Source organism: Carcharhinus amblyrhynchos, chromosome 19, assembly GCF_965287045.1.
Source record: "Carcharhinus amblyrhynchos chromosome 19, sCarAmb.v2.hapA, whole genome shotgun sequence".
Lineage (NCBI taxonomy): Eukaryota > Metazoa > Chordata > Chondrichthyes > Carcharhiniformes > Carcharhinidae > Carcharhinus > Carcharhinus amblyrhynchos.
This window is the reverse complement of record NC_137342.1, coordinates 19,097,038-19,109,829: the sequence shown is the minus strand read 5'-3', so window position 1 is coordinate 19,109,829 and position 12,792 is coordinate 19,097,038. Positions and strand designations below refer to the sequence as shown.

Sequence of the window (12,792 nt, the reverse complement as noted above, 5' to 3'; positions counted from 1 at the left end):
GTTTAACAAGCAATATTACACTTCCCATTTCATAGCATTTTAGATCACCATCACGGTAATAATAATGGTGACTCCGAAGTAAAAAGTTTGAAATTTTAACAAAGAACAAGTGTGTAAAAGCAAAAGGATCCAAATTCTATGGAGCTCATTGTGGAAGTTAAGTTACAACAACAAGGCAACTCTGTCAGTGAGAATGGAAAAAAATCTTATTGTCAAACAAGGCCCCATTTGAAGTCAGCGGTTGCGTATTCAGGAAATAAACTAATTTAACCTTGTGGCAGTTTCATAAACACTGCGTTCCCAGCCTTGGCCACAGGATGAAACAAAGACAAGTTACCATGACAAATGCCAAAAAAACAAGCTATGTTGACGTAGTACACTAATGAAGGAGACAGTTTCCTATTGGATAAGCAAGGGCAAAAAACTATGCTATGATTGGTGGACTATGTATGCAAATCAAGGATTACAAAGTTGCTTGTATCTCATTTGCTGTAATTAATTATAATTGCTAATTATCTGTATGAATCAACATAACATAATAGTGAAATTCACTGTCTGTTCTCCTTGTTAGCAAGTAATAAAAGCTTCGGAGATTGAGTACTCACCGTGCATTGTCTGGTTAATCCTCAACACAAGAAAATTAATCTACTTTCCGGCAATATCACAAATTTCTCATTCTTGTTATGTGAAGAAGATACTGCCGTGACTACTATAATAGTACTGTTTCTTGTTTTATGTTATGAATTAAGAAATGAAGCTCGCGTTGTAACAGATTTTACCTAATTTGCTATATTTATCCTGTCCCAGATCAACATCACCCAAGCACATATTTAAATAAAAAAATTATAAAATTTGAAACCTGATGTCCTATTGCATTTCCAGAACTATAGTATTTACCTTATCTTAATGGAGACTGAAAAGTTAGGACATTCCACTTGATTCTTGACCTGACGCACCATGTCCTGAACTAGTTCTGGTTTATTTATTAGACAAGCGCCAAATCCTTCTGCCATTGCCCACCTGCAAGAAAATTTAATATACGACTTGCATATTGTAATATTAGCAATTTGTAAAATAACTATGGCTAGATGCGGCTCACAGGATTACTTGAAAGAAACCACTGTGCATAGACAAACATTAAAGAAAAGCAGTGGATCTTACACAAAGATATTTCATCTGGAACTCACATTACATTTATATACAATAGGAAGCAAAGCGCAAAGAAACAGTAAAATGACAAAAGACAAAGCTAAAAGAAGCAGCTTAAAAAATTGCAAAAAGAGCACAGATCCTGGTGAGCAGATGAGATACAAATAACAGCAAAGGGTGATAAAGCTCAGTTTCAAAAATCAACAGAAATATTTTTTTACAACCCTTTGGAGGAAAAAAGGGTAACCACGAACAATCTCGCCCATTAAAAACTAACAATACTGAAAGTGTTAACAAAACTTAGGAAATGGTGGACCAGCTGAATATTTACTTTGGGTCTCAACCAATCATTGGATTTATTGACTTCTTAGATGACAAGAAAGCCACATATCCAATTTGCCACAAAGACAGGTAGCATTGCAAGCGATGTCAATGGAAACGTAATATCACAAAAAGGTACTGAATGGACAAAACTGATAATGTATTTCAATGTAGACACATCTGAGATCATTCACTTTCAATCTGAAAGAATGGAACATAGTGCTTTCTCAAGGTGAAGAGTTTGGAACTGTAGGGTGGGGACAAAATGACTGATGGGGCTGAATGCACAGGTCATAGACATGTCATGAACAAATACAGAAAATAATCAAAAAGCCGAATGAAATGTTGGCTTTTACATCTAGAGAGGGAGAACATAATGGGAGCAGAAATCATGCTTCAGCTATACAAAACTCTGGTGAGACCACACTTGGAATACTGTGAGCAGTTTTGACGTATACTGAAGAAAGGTTATATTGATTTTAGAGAAACTGCAGTATTTGAACTCCAGGGATGAAATTACAAAGAGTATACAAGCTTGGATGTATTTCCTGGAATTTAGAGGGTAAAGGAGTGATTTGATCAAAACTATTTCTGCTAGTTGGAAAATCTAGGACTGCGGTCATTATCTGAAGATTAGAGCTAGATCTTTCAGGAGTGAAATTAGGAATCACCCTGCTTACTGACGTTGGTATAAGTTTGAACCCTCTTCCACAAACAGCAATTGATGCTAGATTAGAGTAATGACTCAAAAAGCCGACTGGAAAGGAACATAGTTTATTGTAGAATGCAAAGTAAAACCATTACCATGGTGTACACACACTAGTCCCTGCCTGGGTTTACAGTTCAACAGGCCCAGTCCTGGGTTTGCCTTATAAACGACACAGGTAATAAGTTCTAGCTGGGCAGACTGCTATCTGTTACCAGGGGAACTCATACTTAACAAACCCATCAGCGAGATCAATCAGTGCTTCCCCATGGACTTCGTGTGGGGGTTACCACAGTGAGATGGGTGGCATTTTGTTAACCAAAGTTGTGAAGGGATACCACATCACTGATCATCCATTATTTCACTGAATGGCCACACAGTGTGTCAGCTCTGGCTCAGTTGGTGGATTCTGGGTTAAAGTCCTACTCCAGTGCTTAAACACAAAAATCAAGATTAACACTTGAATGCAATACTTAGGAAGCACTGCACTGTTGCAGGTGCCATTTTTGAATGAGACATGTTTCTTCAGAAGGAACCCTTCAAAATGAAAATACAACAAAACTTATTCCAACTTATAAATCAAAGAAAGGGTTTAATAAAAAATCATTACTCCAAAACTGGGGCCACTCTAAGCTCTCCAAAATTCTACATAGTTCCTTATTTGTAGTGAATCAGCAGGTCAGCTGACTATAACATCACTCTGTAATTGGTTCCTTGGTTTACTGGGTCAGCTGACCCTTACATCTTATTCCCATTGTCATGTTACATCCAATACAAAGTTGTCACCAGTTACATTCTAACAAGACATGCCAAGGCCCAATCTGCCTGCCATGACACTATTTTGAACAAGAACAGGGAATGATCTCTGGGGTGCAGGCCATGAAGACTTGATTATATAGCTATTTTCACACTGCTGTTTGTGGGAGTTTGTTGAGTGCATGCATATTGGTTACTAAATTTCTTACATTGCAATAGTGACTACACTTGAAAAGTACTTCACTGGTTGTAAAGTGCTTTGAATCACCTGGTGGTTCTGAAAAATGCCCTATACACCCAAGTGTTCATTTGTAAAGTAGGCTTGAGGGTAAATGATCCACTTCTGATCCTAAGTTTGTATAAACAATGTAACTTCCAACATTTATGGAAGCAGAATAATTCTTATCTTTATCTTACCTTTGTGGACAACCACAGTTCAAGTCAACACCATCTGCAAATGGAGAAACTATGCAAGCAGCATCAGCTAGATCCTGTGCATGATTAGCAGCAAACTGCACAACAAGTGGACGATCAACTGTGAAAATAAAGTGCATGATATTTCACTGTAGAGTTTTACTTTACACAATTTCTGTCCTTTTAAATAAGTTCCATCTCCTTTGGTTTGACACCTTACAGCTAGCAACTTTCTCTAACAAGAACATTGTTGTGCTCTAAACCTGAAAAAACACGGAGTACTCTTTCTCTGGTCATGATTTGGAGATAGAATATAGATGTATTTGTTGCACCTTCATAACTACATTCTACAGGAACTCCTCATCTAATGGAGTGAACGTCTATGTTAGGTTATGGGTTTGAGCTTCACTCTAGATAGCACAAATGAGCAGAGACGGAAGTCTCTGAATAGGAGGTTGACATCCAGCAGGATGCATTCTTCCAGTGGAAGTGGAGTGGCAAACCCCCATGACAACTAGCCCTTTCTCTTGGTAAGAGATTTGAACTGGGTTAATGACCAGTCTCCATAAAAAAGTCATTTGTTACAGAAATAACCCAGAGCAGGATGTAAAGCAGTGGAAGAAATGGGTTACCTCGTGGTGGAGTTGATGAAGAATTCTTCTGATGTATTTTGGTATTTAAGTTCTTGATTTGTCAGCTGCACTCCTAAACTACCTCTGCAGTAAACCTCTGGTATAGTGAACCTATTTCAAGTTAAGTCTAAAAATTTTTGGATGAAGCAGCTCTTATCATGCAAAATTTGAGAAACCAATCTTATAGATTTACATCCTCTACAACCTCACCAGCAGATTCCAGCTGGCCTATCAAGAATGCAAAAAAACCCTACTTTTATTTCATTCCTTTCAGATCTTCAGGACATTTCAGAGTCTATTTCGATCAATGGAATACTTTCAAAAGCAATCATTTGTAATGGAGACAAATGCAGCACCAATTTCCACATCAAGATTGAATAATCAACAAATCAGATAAATGACAGTAAATCTGATTTATGAGTATTGGTTGAGGGATAGATGTCAGCCAGAACATCAGGAGAACTTCCTTGCTTTCCTACAAATAGCAGCACAAGACAGGGCCTTAGTTTAGCTTTCTCACCTGAAAGGATGTGGCTTCCAATAATGAGATATCGGAATGAATCTAGATTATATGCAAAACATACAAGTGGAATTTGTATATGCATTTTAAGTAAATGTAATAAAGGTCTGAGAAGGAACAGCAATGATCTTAATCACGAACAAGCTTTTAAAAATGAAGTTCCGGTAAACATCAGAGGCTATATGTGGTTCAAACCCTATTCTCATCCATAACATAAAAAAAGTATGTAATGCCAACAAGACAAATAACTATGGTTCATGTACCCTGTAAATATGTTCCCCACTTCTTCAAAAAGTTATTAATTTTGAAATTATTACTATATTGTATTCAGTACTGAGAATAAAATGACTAGTTCTTTTGACTGAAGGCACATTCAACAAAGTGTACAGCACTGCTGCCTCACAGGACCAAGGTTCGATTCCTGTCTTGGACCACTGTCTGTATGGAATCTACACATTTTTTCCCTTGTCTGTGTGGGTTTCCTCCCACAGTCCAAAACTCATGCTGGTTTGGTGCATTGGCCGCGCTAAATTCTCCTGCAGCGTACCCGAACGGCGCCGGAGTGTGGCGAGTGGGGGAAGTTGCGTAGTAACTTCACTGCAGTGTTAACTTAAGTCTACTTGTGACAGCAATAAATAAAAACAATGGATTTCGGAAAGGAAATATTATCATCGATCACACGTGAAAAAAGTGCAATTCAAAAATATACCTTACCATAATTTGTGGTGAATTCGTTGTCTCTGGCCTTGGCGGATCTCAGGAAGGCAGAAGCAATGATCATTGGAGTAAAACACAATTCACAATCGTACTTTCTGACCAGTGATCGAAATGCCAACCTGCAAAATAATTTCAGAAATGCTTGAGTATTTTAAGCAATATATAAAATACACGCAACAAATGGTGACTTTGTCTTGGTTGTTGGGGCAGAAGCACTCACTTTGAATATCGCACCATTGGCGCACAGATCTTCACAACGTGGCCCGGCTGAAACAAGTCGACGAGGCATCTTTGCTGCCAGGATCCGGCGGGCAGGTATTCACCGTTCATGGAAATTCCTCGCCCCGAGCAGCTCACAATCACCTCCGACTGGGGTGGAACGAATGGGAGCGATGGCTGGAAATACAAACTATCTGGTCCGATGACTATAAACCCCGGTGCAAGAGGCCGTTTTCCACCTACAATCTGTCACTTTCAACTCTCACCTCTGACCCCTGGGCCCCTCCTCCACCCGGAGATCCCGCAGCAAGCTGCAGTCTCACTCACCTCACCACAGCCCCTCACTGACTCTCCGATGATTGGCTGATGTTGCTGCCAGTCAAACCCATCCCTCCTATGATTGGCTATTCAGCAACAGCAGTAGTCGCCGCTCCCGATAAATGATTGGTTGGCGGTGCCTCGAGCTTCCCCAGTTCCACCTGTGATTGGCTGTCTTCACCGCCTCCCCCGTTTTGTCACCTGTGACTGGCTGGTAGTGCCGCCAGTATTTTGCCGAGCTCCGCAGTCACTGGCTGGTGGTGCCCCGAAGTCCGCCTGTGATTGGCTGTCTTCACCAGCAGCGCCCGCTTCCCCAGTTTGGATATCTGTGCTTTCAGTGCTTCTCACCCGCCTCACCCCCCAAATGGAGATCAGTGATTGGCTGTTGGCGCCGCGAGCCCCGCTACGGGCCAACGGTTAACCCGCTGGTGGCCGTTCCGCTCGCGAGCGTGCGTCAAACGGGCCAGAAGTCTCTGCGCGAGCGTCACTGTCCGCCAACATGGAAGGAAGCGGAGGTGGTCAGCTGCGAGACTCGGTGAAGGAATTACTCCTGGATGGTAAGGGTGCTCCCTCCCGCGGACTCAAACACATTGTTTCCGCCCCCCCCCCCCCCCCGCAAACAATGGCATTCAGCCTCTCAAAGAGCAAGGCCTCCGGTTATTTTTTTCAGTTGCTCTTTTCCACAAGCTCCAGTGCTTTTGATTGCAGTCGTTCTTGTGACCGTACTTTGCTGTGCACGTTATGAATTAATAAATTATTAAAGGGGAAGCGGAGAAGCGAAAACAAATACAATCGATTATGTGTTAATCGGGAGGGATTGGTCCTTGTTGGAGTTTATTGTAAGAGGACTCCCCGCTCCCCACTATAATGAAAAGTTTTGCAACGCAATCTACATCCTCAGTGACACCGTGGACACGAATAACCACCACAGATCGCTCTGCTTGGCTGAATTAACCCACAGAACTAATCCGGAAGCTCGTTTACAGTCACTTACACAGATGGGAAATTTCCAAAAAGCAGTGACAAATGATAAGACCCACCAAAGTATTGGGTGGCACGGTGGCACTGCTGCCTCACAGCACCAAGGACCTGGGTTTGATTCCTGGCGTGAATCTGCACGTTCTCCCTGTGCGTGGATTTTTCCGAGTATCCCAGTTTCCTCCCTGCTAAATTCTCCCTCAGTGTACGCAAACAGGTGCCAGAGTGTGATGACTAGGAGATTTTCACAGTAACTTCATTGCAGTATTATTGTAAGCCTACTTGCAACACTAGTAAACTTTTGAAATGTTGTCCAAACCTAGTCTTCCGCAAATCATGTACTGATTTGATAATTGCTTAATTTCATCATTGAAGCAGATCAACATGCACAGCTAAAACTATATTTGTGATCAGCATTTAATGAAGTTAGTAGTTCTGCCCACTTTGTTACATTTACTCGCAGCCTTCGTCATTAAGAATAGAAATGCTTGCAAATGGTTTCTTTAAATAGGCCTATGCATCTTTTTGGGGGTCAGATGCAGGGATTTCCAACCATTTCTGAAATGGAGTTATGATGGGAGAGGTGGATCATGGGAGTTGTTGCTTTATCTTGTTTCTATCCAGCACACATCAAAACAACCTACGTCATGAGAGCCAAGTACAACATTTGCAACAAGATCTTTGAACAAGAGAAAGAAAATCACATTTTAATATTTTATATAATTTAGCCTTAAGACTTTTGTTTAGTAATTTAGTAGTGTTTGCATTGAGTTTTTTTTTCTGTCCCTGAGGGAAATTAACTTTGGTTGCAGTAGGGAGATTTCTTTGGTATTAATGTTCAGCTTACAGCTACTGTCAATCAGACTCACTCCATAGAAAATGACTACTTTCAAGGATGTTGAACTTTGGAGTTTAACAGTGATGAATTCCTTAGTACTAGAACGATGAAAGCTTCAAGAATTACAAATCCGCTAAGAAGAAAAATATTTTCTAATTACATGAAGAGGGAAATGCTAAAGGGCTTGGGAAAAGAAGTGAGGAAAGATCTTTCCTCACTAAAAGTGGCTGTTCCCCTTGTGCACTTCCCCCACACCATATCCTTTACAGATCCTCAGCCCTGGAATTTTGTCTATCACTGTTCTGATTCTCCAAACTGTTTTCCTTTCAGCTGCCCCTTAAAATCTACCTCTCTGACTGAACTTCATCTGTCCTAATATCTCCTTGCTGGCTCTATCAATTTTTTTTTCTGACTATGCTCTTATGAACTGCCTTGCAATGTTTTACTATTTAAAGGCACTGTATAAATGCTAGTTGTTCTATCTAAGACCTCGAATCTAGCGTTGGAGGTAAAATAACAAAGTGAAAAGGGGAGGTTTTGGAGAAAGTAGAATAAGCAAACTTCCATGCTTCCTTGGTTGAGCACGCTACAGCTCTGAGTTGAATTTGTCAACTTTAGCTTTTGACCTTTTACCTCTATCTTAACTCCTCCCCCTTTTTAATATCCCATACGTGTATTGCCTCAATGCAAACACACACCCGTCCCCACTGTGTGCACATTGCAACATCCGTAGTATTTTGCTTACTTTAACGTTCTTTACATAACAGGTTTTTAGACAATATTGTAAAATGACATTACAATAAATGTTTGAGGCTTGCGTCAACACCTGTCAGGAATATTCTTTATTGTGTGATGTAATATTGGCAAATTCACTATGATTTTAAACTGCTATTGCATTAAAATTCTGAAACCTCCCGTCTGTGAGCATTGTTATAGGGGATCAACTGGTTATCTATCTTTAGATGATGATGAATTTCTATGTAACATACAATATAGGGAAAAAAAATCAAGGAGGTATGGATCAGTAAATTCAACATTTAACAATCCAGAGTAACAGTCACAAAAATCCAGTATTGCTAAGTCAAACTTAACAGTTCAAATTTAACCCTAAATCATGCTGAAGATGTTAGTTGCACTTGGTTGCTGTGTTTCGTGAACACCAAAGTCTGAGACGTAATGTAGCAAAAGGATGCTGACCCTTGCTGTGAAAAGATAAACTTAGAGGAAAGGTGAGAAAAACTCTGAATCTTCAACTTAATGAAGTGGTAAGAAATACTGGACCTCAAAGACATGTACAAAAACTAAATGAAAAAGATTAAGCTGGAACACAATTACAAGTCAAACAACTATTAGAACGGGAATGAAGATGTAAGGTCAAAAATTCATTAAGCAGTCTCACAACACCAGGTTAAAATCCACTTTGAGCCGGCAGTTTTGTGTGACTACTTACTGTGCCTACCCCAGTCCAACACTGGCAATTCCACATCCTGAAAAATTCAGGATTATTGTAACATTAGGAAGAACATACTCATTCGAAGCATTAAAACCAGAAACACTAATTGGCAGTAACACTAATTTATATGTTATACTCTTTTGTGATATGTGGGGAAGAAAGTAGTGTTTGTTGTGTAGGCAAATGATTAATGAAGAAATAAACGTGTAATATCGTACGTTAATTTTAGTACTAATAAAGTGTATATCTTTCATATATGCAAATATTTTTGGTCACTTGTAAGTTAAATTTTAAAAAGAGTATTTCTTTCTGGCTACCAAAGTAATCCTGTAATAAGTCTGTATTTTGTAGTACAGGTGGAAGTAATTGATTATGGATTAAGGAAGATGTCCACTTAAATGGATGACTTAATGATGCTCCTGCATTGCTACTTTGTTTCATTTACAAAAGAATAAGTTTGATTTTTTAAAAATGTATCTGATCTGTATTGGTTTGAAATGGCATTTGTCTTGCATCTGCGTCCTCTTAATTTTTTTTCTGCACAATTTTCCTCTTGCTCCACTGTTTTATATGATTATCTAATGGATTTTACGGTTCAAATTTTTCTGTGAAGCATCAAATTGATGTAGCATTGGTGTAGGATAGGAACTGTACAGTATACAACAATTTTTTAAAAAATCAGTACTCCACAAGTCTTACAACACCAAAGTCCAACAGGTTTGTTCGGTAGCATGAGCTTTTAAAGTGCTGCCCCTTCATCAGGTGTGAATCATGTCCAAGTACAAAACTGTGTGCATATTATCAAATGCTCCCTTTATTTAGGATTTCATAAAAGTTCATTGGAGCGCTGAAGAAGAAACTCATAGATAAAACATTTGGTACAAATAAACATTCACTTTTTATTCTTTAATATCACATTTTTTATTTGATATAATGTTATTCCAATGAAATATTTACAAAACGGCCTTAACTTTTTTCAGAATGTTATACGGACTTCTTGAAGGAAGAATTTGATGTAAAGACCTATACGGCTCAATCCATTCATCAAGCAGTAATAGTTGAACAATTGGCAAAACTTGCTCAAGGAATTAGTCAACTAGATAAAGAGCTTCATATACAAGTAAGAAAATGTTGTTTTGGTACTAGCCAGATATGAGAATTTTATGAAGCAAGCAAGGAGCTAATGAACTCTCCTAGAAATTATACTGAAGTGGTTGGCTAGGCTGGCATCAAGCGGAACTAACCTTGTCTCATCCACGAAAAGTCAAAGCTTTACATAGCATGTTGGGTAAATCATCAGTGTTAAGTATCTACAACAGAATGGACCTACAGTGTCAAAAAGTAAAGAGCCTGTTTCACTGTTTTCCATGTTCCTGCAGTGCTCTTATTTTGGGAAGTGTATCCATCAAGTTTGCAGGGAGTTACTTTATTTTATTGTGCTCGAGTAAGAGTGTTTCTGGTGTATGAGTTTATTTCTGAAATTCCAAGGGTGATTTTCTTAGCACAGCAGAATGCACTAAGAGATTTGATTTGAATCTTTTCTTCAGGGCTGACTTTGGTTCTTGAGCTAGGCAATCTTTAATTTATTTATTTCTTTGCTCTTGCACAAGGAATTTTTAAGTGGCGATTTCTGGTGAAATCTGGAAGACATGTATTTTAAAATATTTTGGTTGTGTTTTATGCAAATCAGTGAGGGCTAATGCTTGAGAATGACTACTTTTTAATTTCTGGTGCTCTGTGCCAATGAAAGATTAGTATATTTAGAATTATAGAATCGATACATGCGGAAGGAGGCCATTTGGCCTATTGAATCTGCCCCAGCAACAATTTCACCTAGACCCTATCCCCACTTATTTACCCTACTATTTCCCATGACACTAAGGGGCAATTTAGTATGGCCAATCAACCTAACCTACACATTTTTGGAGTACGGAAGGAAACGTAAGCATCCGGAGGAAACCCCCACAGATACCCGGAGAATGTTCAAACTCCACACAGACAGTTACGCAAGGCTGGAATTGAACCTGGGTCCTTGACACTGTGAGGCAGCAGTGCTAATCATTGTGCTGGCCAATATCGCAATCCCAATTATCTGCCTTAACTCAATCTCATAAGAGGACCTACTATTGCGCCACTTTAATTTATTGTCCAAGGATGATCTTTGTAAACTAGATTGTTAAGTTAAATTTAGGTTTCATATTGTACAGAATACCTGTTGCACAAGATACCATGTTCATTAACTTATAAAACCAATGTTTTTCAGGTTGTTGCAAGACATGAAAATCTTCTTGCTCAAGCGACTGGGATAGAGTCACTGGAAGGTAAGTGTTAAAATAGGAACAAATTTTGCAATACAGTGAAATCTGTACAACTAGACACTGCAAAAATTGAACACTCATACAGTCACAACTAATGCACACATTCTGTACCTTCAAACCATGGTCACATGCAAATGATGGACTATGGACAGCCAAGTCACAACTTAAAACAATGGGGACACAAGTAAGTGTGTGGTAGTGAAAAATTATTTTGGTGCATATTGGCAATGAAATCCATCTGTTGCTGAGATTGAATGTGTACACATTCAATCACAGGTATAAGTGGATTTCTCTGCAACTTGTCTTCTGTTATGGACATTGGATAAAGCTGGAATTTCCAGTCTAGTGAAGGGCTAATGGTAATGCGAAAGAGAAGGCCTCTAGATTTGGAGCCTGTGAAATCGCAGGTGCTTGAAAGCTGAGGAGAGGGGGAAACCAGGAATTTGGTGGCTCAGAGAGTGGTGCAGGGGAAGGAAGATTGGGTAATGGCGTTTTGGAACATGGCGAGAATAGTTTCCCGTTTTCTGCATCCTTCACCTTCGTGGATTCCTGGTTCTGGGCCTTCTGCAAATGTTGGATTAGAACCATTTAAAGATTCTCAGTTCTATAAGACTCAACCACTAAGATAAATTCAGTAATATTTGCAGATGTCATTTGATTTGACGTTACATAGTCTAATGTCATGTGCTTAAACACCATGTGATCAAATCTCCAGCTGTACCTCCAACCTGAGTTGTCAGCGGTATTCTGCCAGCACATTAGGTGTAGATGAGCTGTGAAGCCCCCACCTGCTCTCCAGCACATCAAACATTAGCAGATGCAACACGTGGAAGGTATGCGGATCCGAGACAGGAATATGCAAGACACTAATATGCACCATTTTCCCTCACCAACTTGGCCGCGATCTGCCTGGCATTCCGGTCCTACAGTATGTACCTTGCTTTGTACAGATCCGAGCTTCAGGATATCCCTTCAATGGGGAAGAATCCTCAGATGGCAGTGAACTAGGAAACCCAATAAAGAAGAAGTTGCAGTGAGCAGTTCTTCAGAATTAGGCATGATCCAGGTGAGGGTACAAAAAATGGAATGCTGCCCAAAATATAGCCATATTTGTATCATCAGGATAACTAGTCAAATTTTGATGGTTTTGCAGATTAAGGTCTTTTTAAAATTCATATATGGAATACAGGCGTCACTGGCTAAGCCAACATTTAATTGTCCATCCCTAGTTGTCCTTTAGAAGGTGGTGATGAGCTGCCCTTCTTGAACATAGAACATTACAGCGCAGAACAGGCCCTTCGGCCCACGATGTTGCGCCGACCAATTAAAAAGCAATGACCCTCTAACCTAAACCAATCCCTTTCCATCCATAAACCTATCCACAGACCTCTTAAACGCCCCCAAACTAGGCGCATTTACAACTGCAGCAGGCAGGGCATTCCAATCCCTCACC

General features: G+C 39.7%; 2 protein-coding genes across 2 annotated transcripts in view; one reads left to right on the top strand and one right to left on the bottom strand.

The window, feature by feature from the left end:
- dus4l (dihydrouridine synthase 4-like (S. cerevisiae)) overlaps positions 1-5,702 on the bottom strand; it is a 57,062-nt gene extending 51,360 nt beyond the window's left edge. Inside the window, 4 exon segments of the mRNA XM_080207339.1 lie at positions 898-1,020; positions 3,350-3,467; positions 5,213-5,334; positions 5,436-5,702. Of these exon segments, the coding sequence (XP_080063465.1) occupies positions 898-1,020; positions 3,350-3,467; positions 5,213-5,334; positions 5,436-5,545 (473 nt within the window). The 5' untranslated portion in view covers positions 5,546-5,702.
- A 493-nt stretch (positions 5,703-6,195) lies between these two features.
- cog5 (component of oligomeric golgi complex 5) overlaps positions 6,196-12,792 on the top strand; it is a 101,181-nt gene continuing 94,584 nt past the window's right edge. Inside the window, exons 1-3 of the mRNA XM_080207334.1 lie at positions 6,196-6,309; positions 10,002-10,141; positions 11,285-11,342. Of these exons, the coding sequence (XP_080063460.1) occupies positions 6,252-6,309; positions 10,002-10,141; positions 11,285-11,342 (256 nt within the window). The 5' untranslated portion in view covers positions 6,196-6,251. The remainder of the gene's footprint in view (positions 6,310-10,001; positions 10,142-11,284; positions 11,343-12,792) is intronic.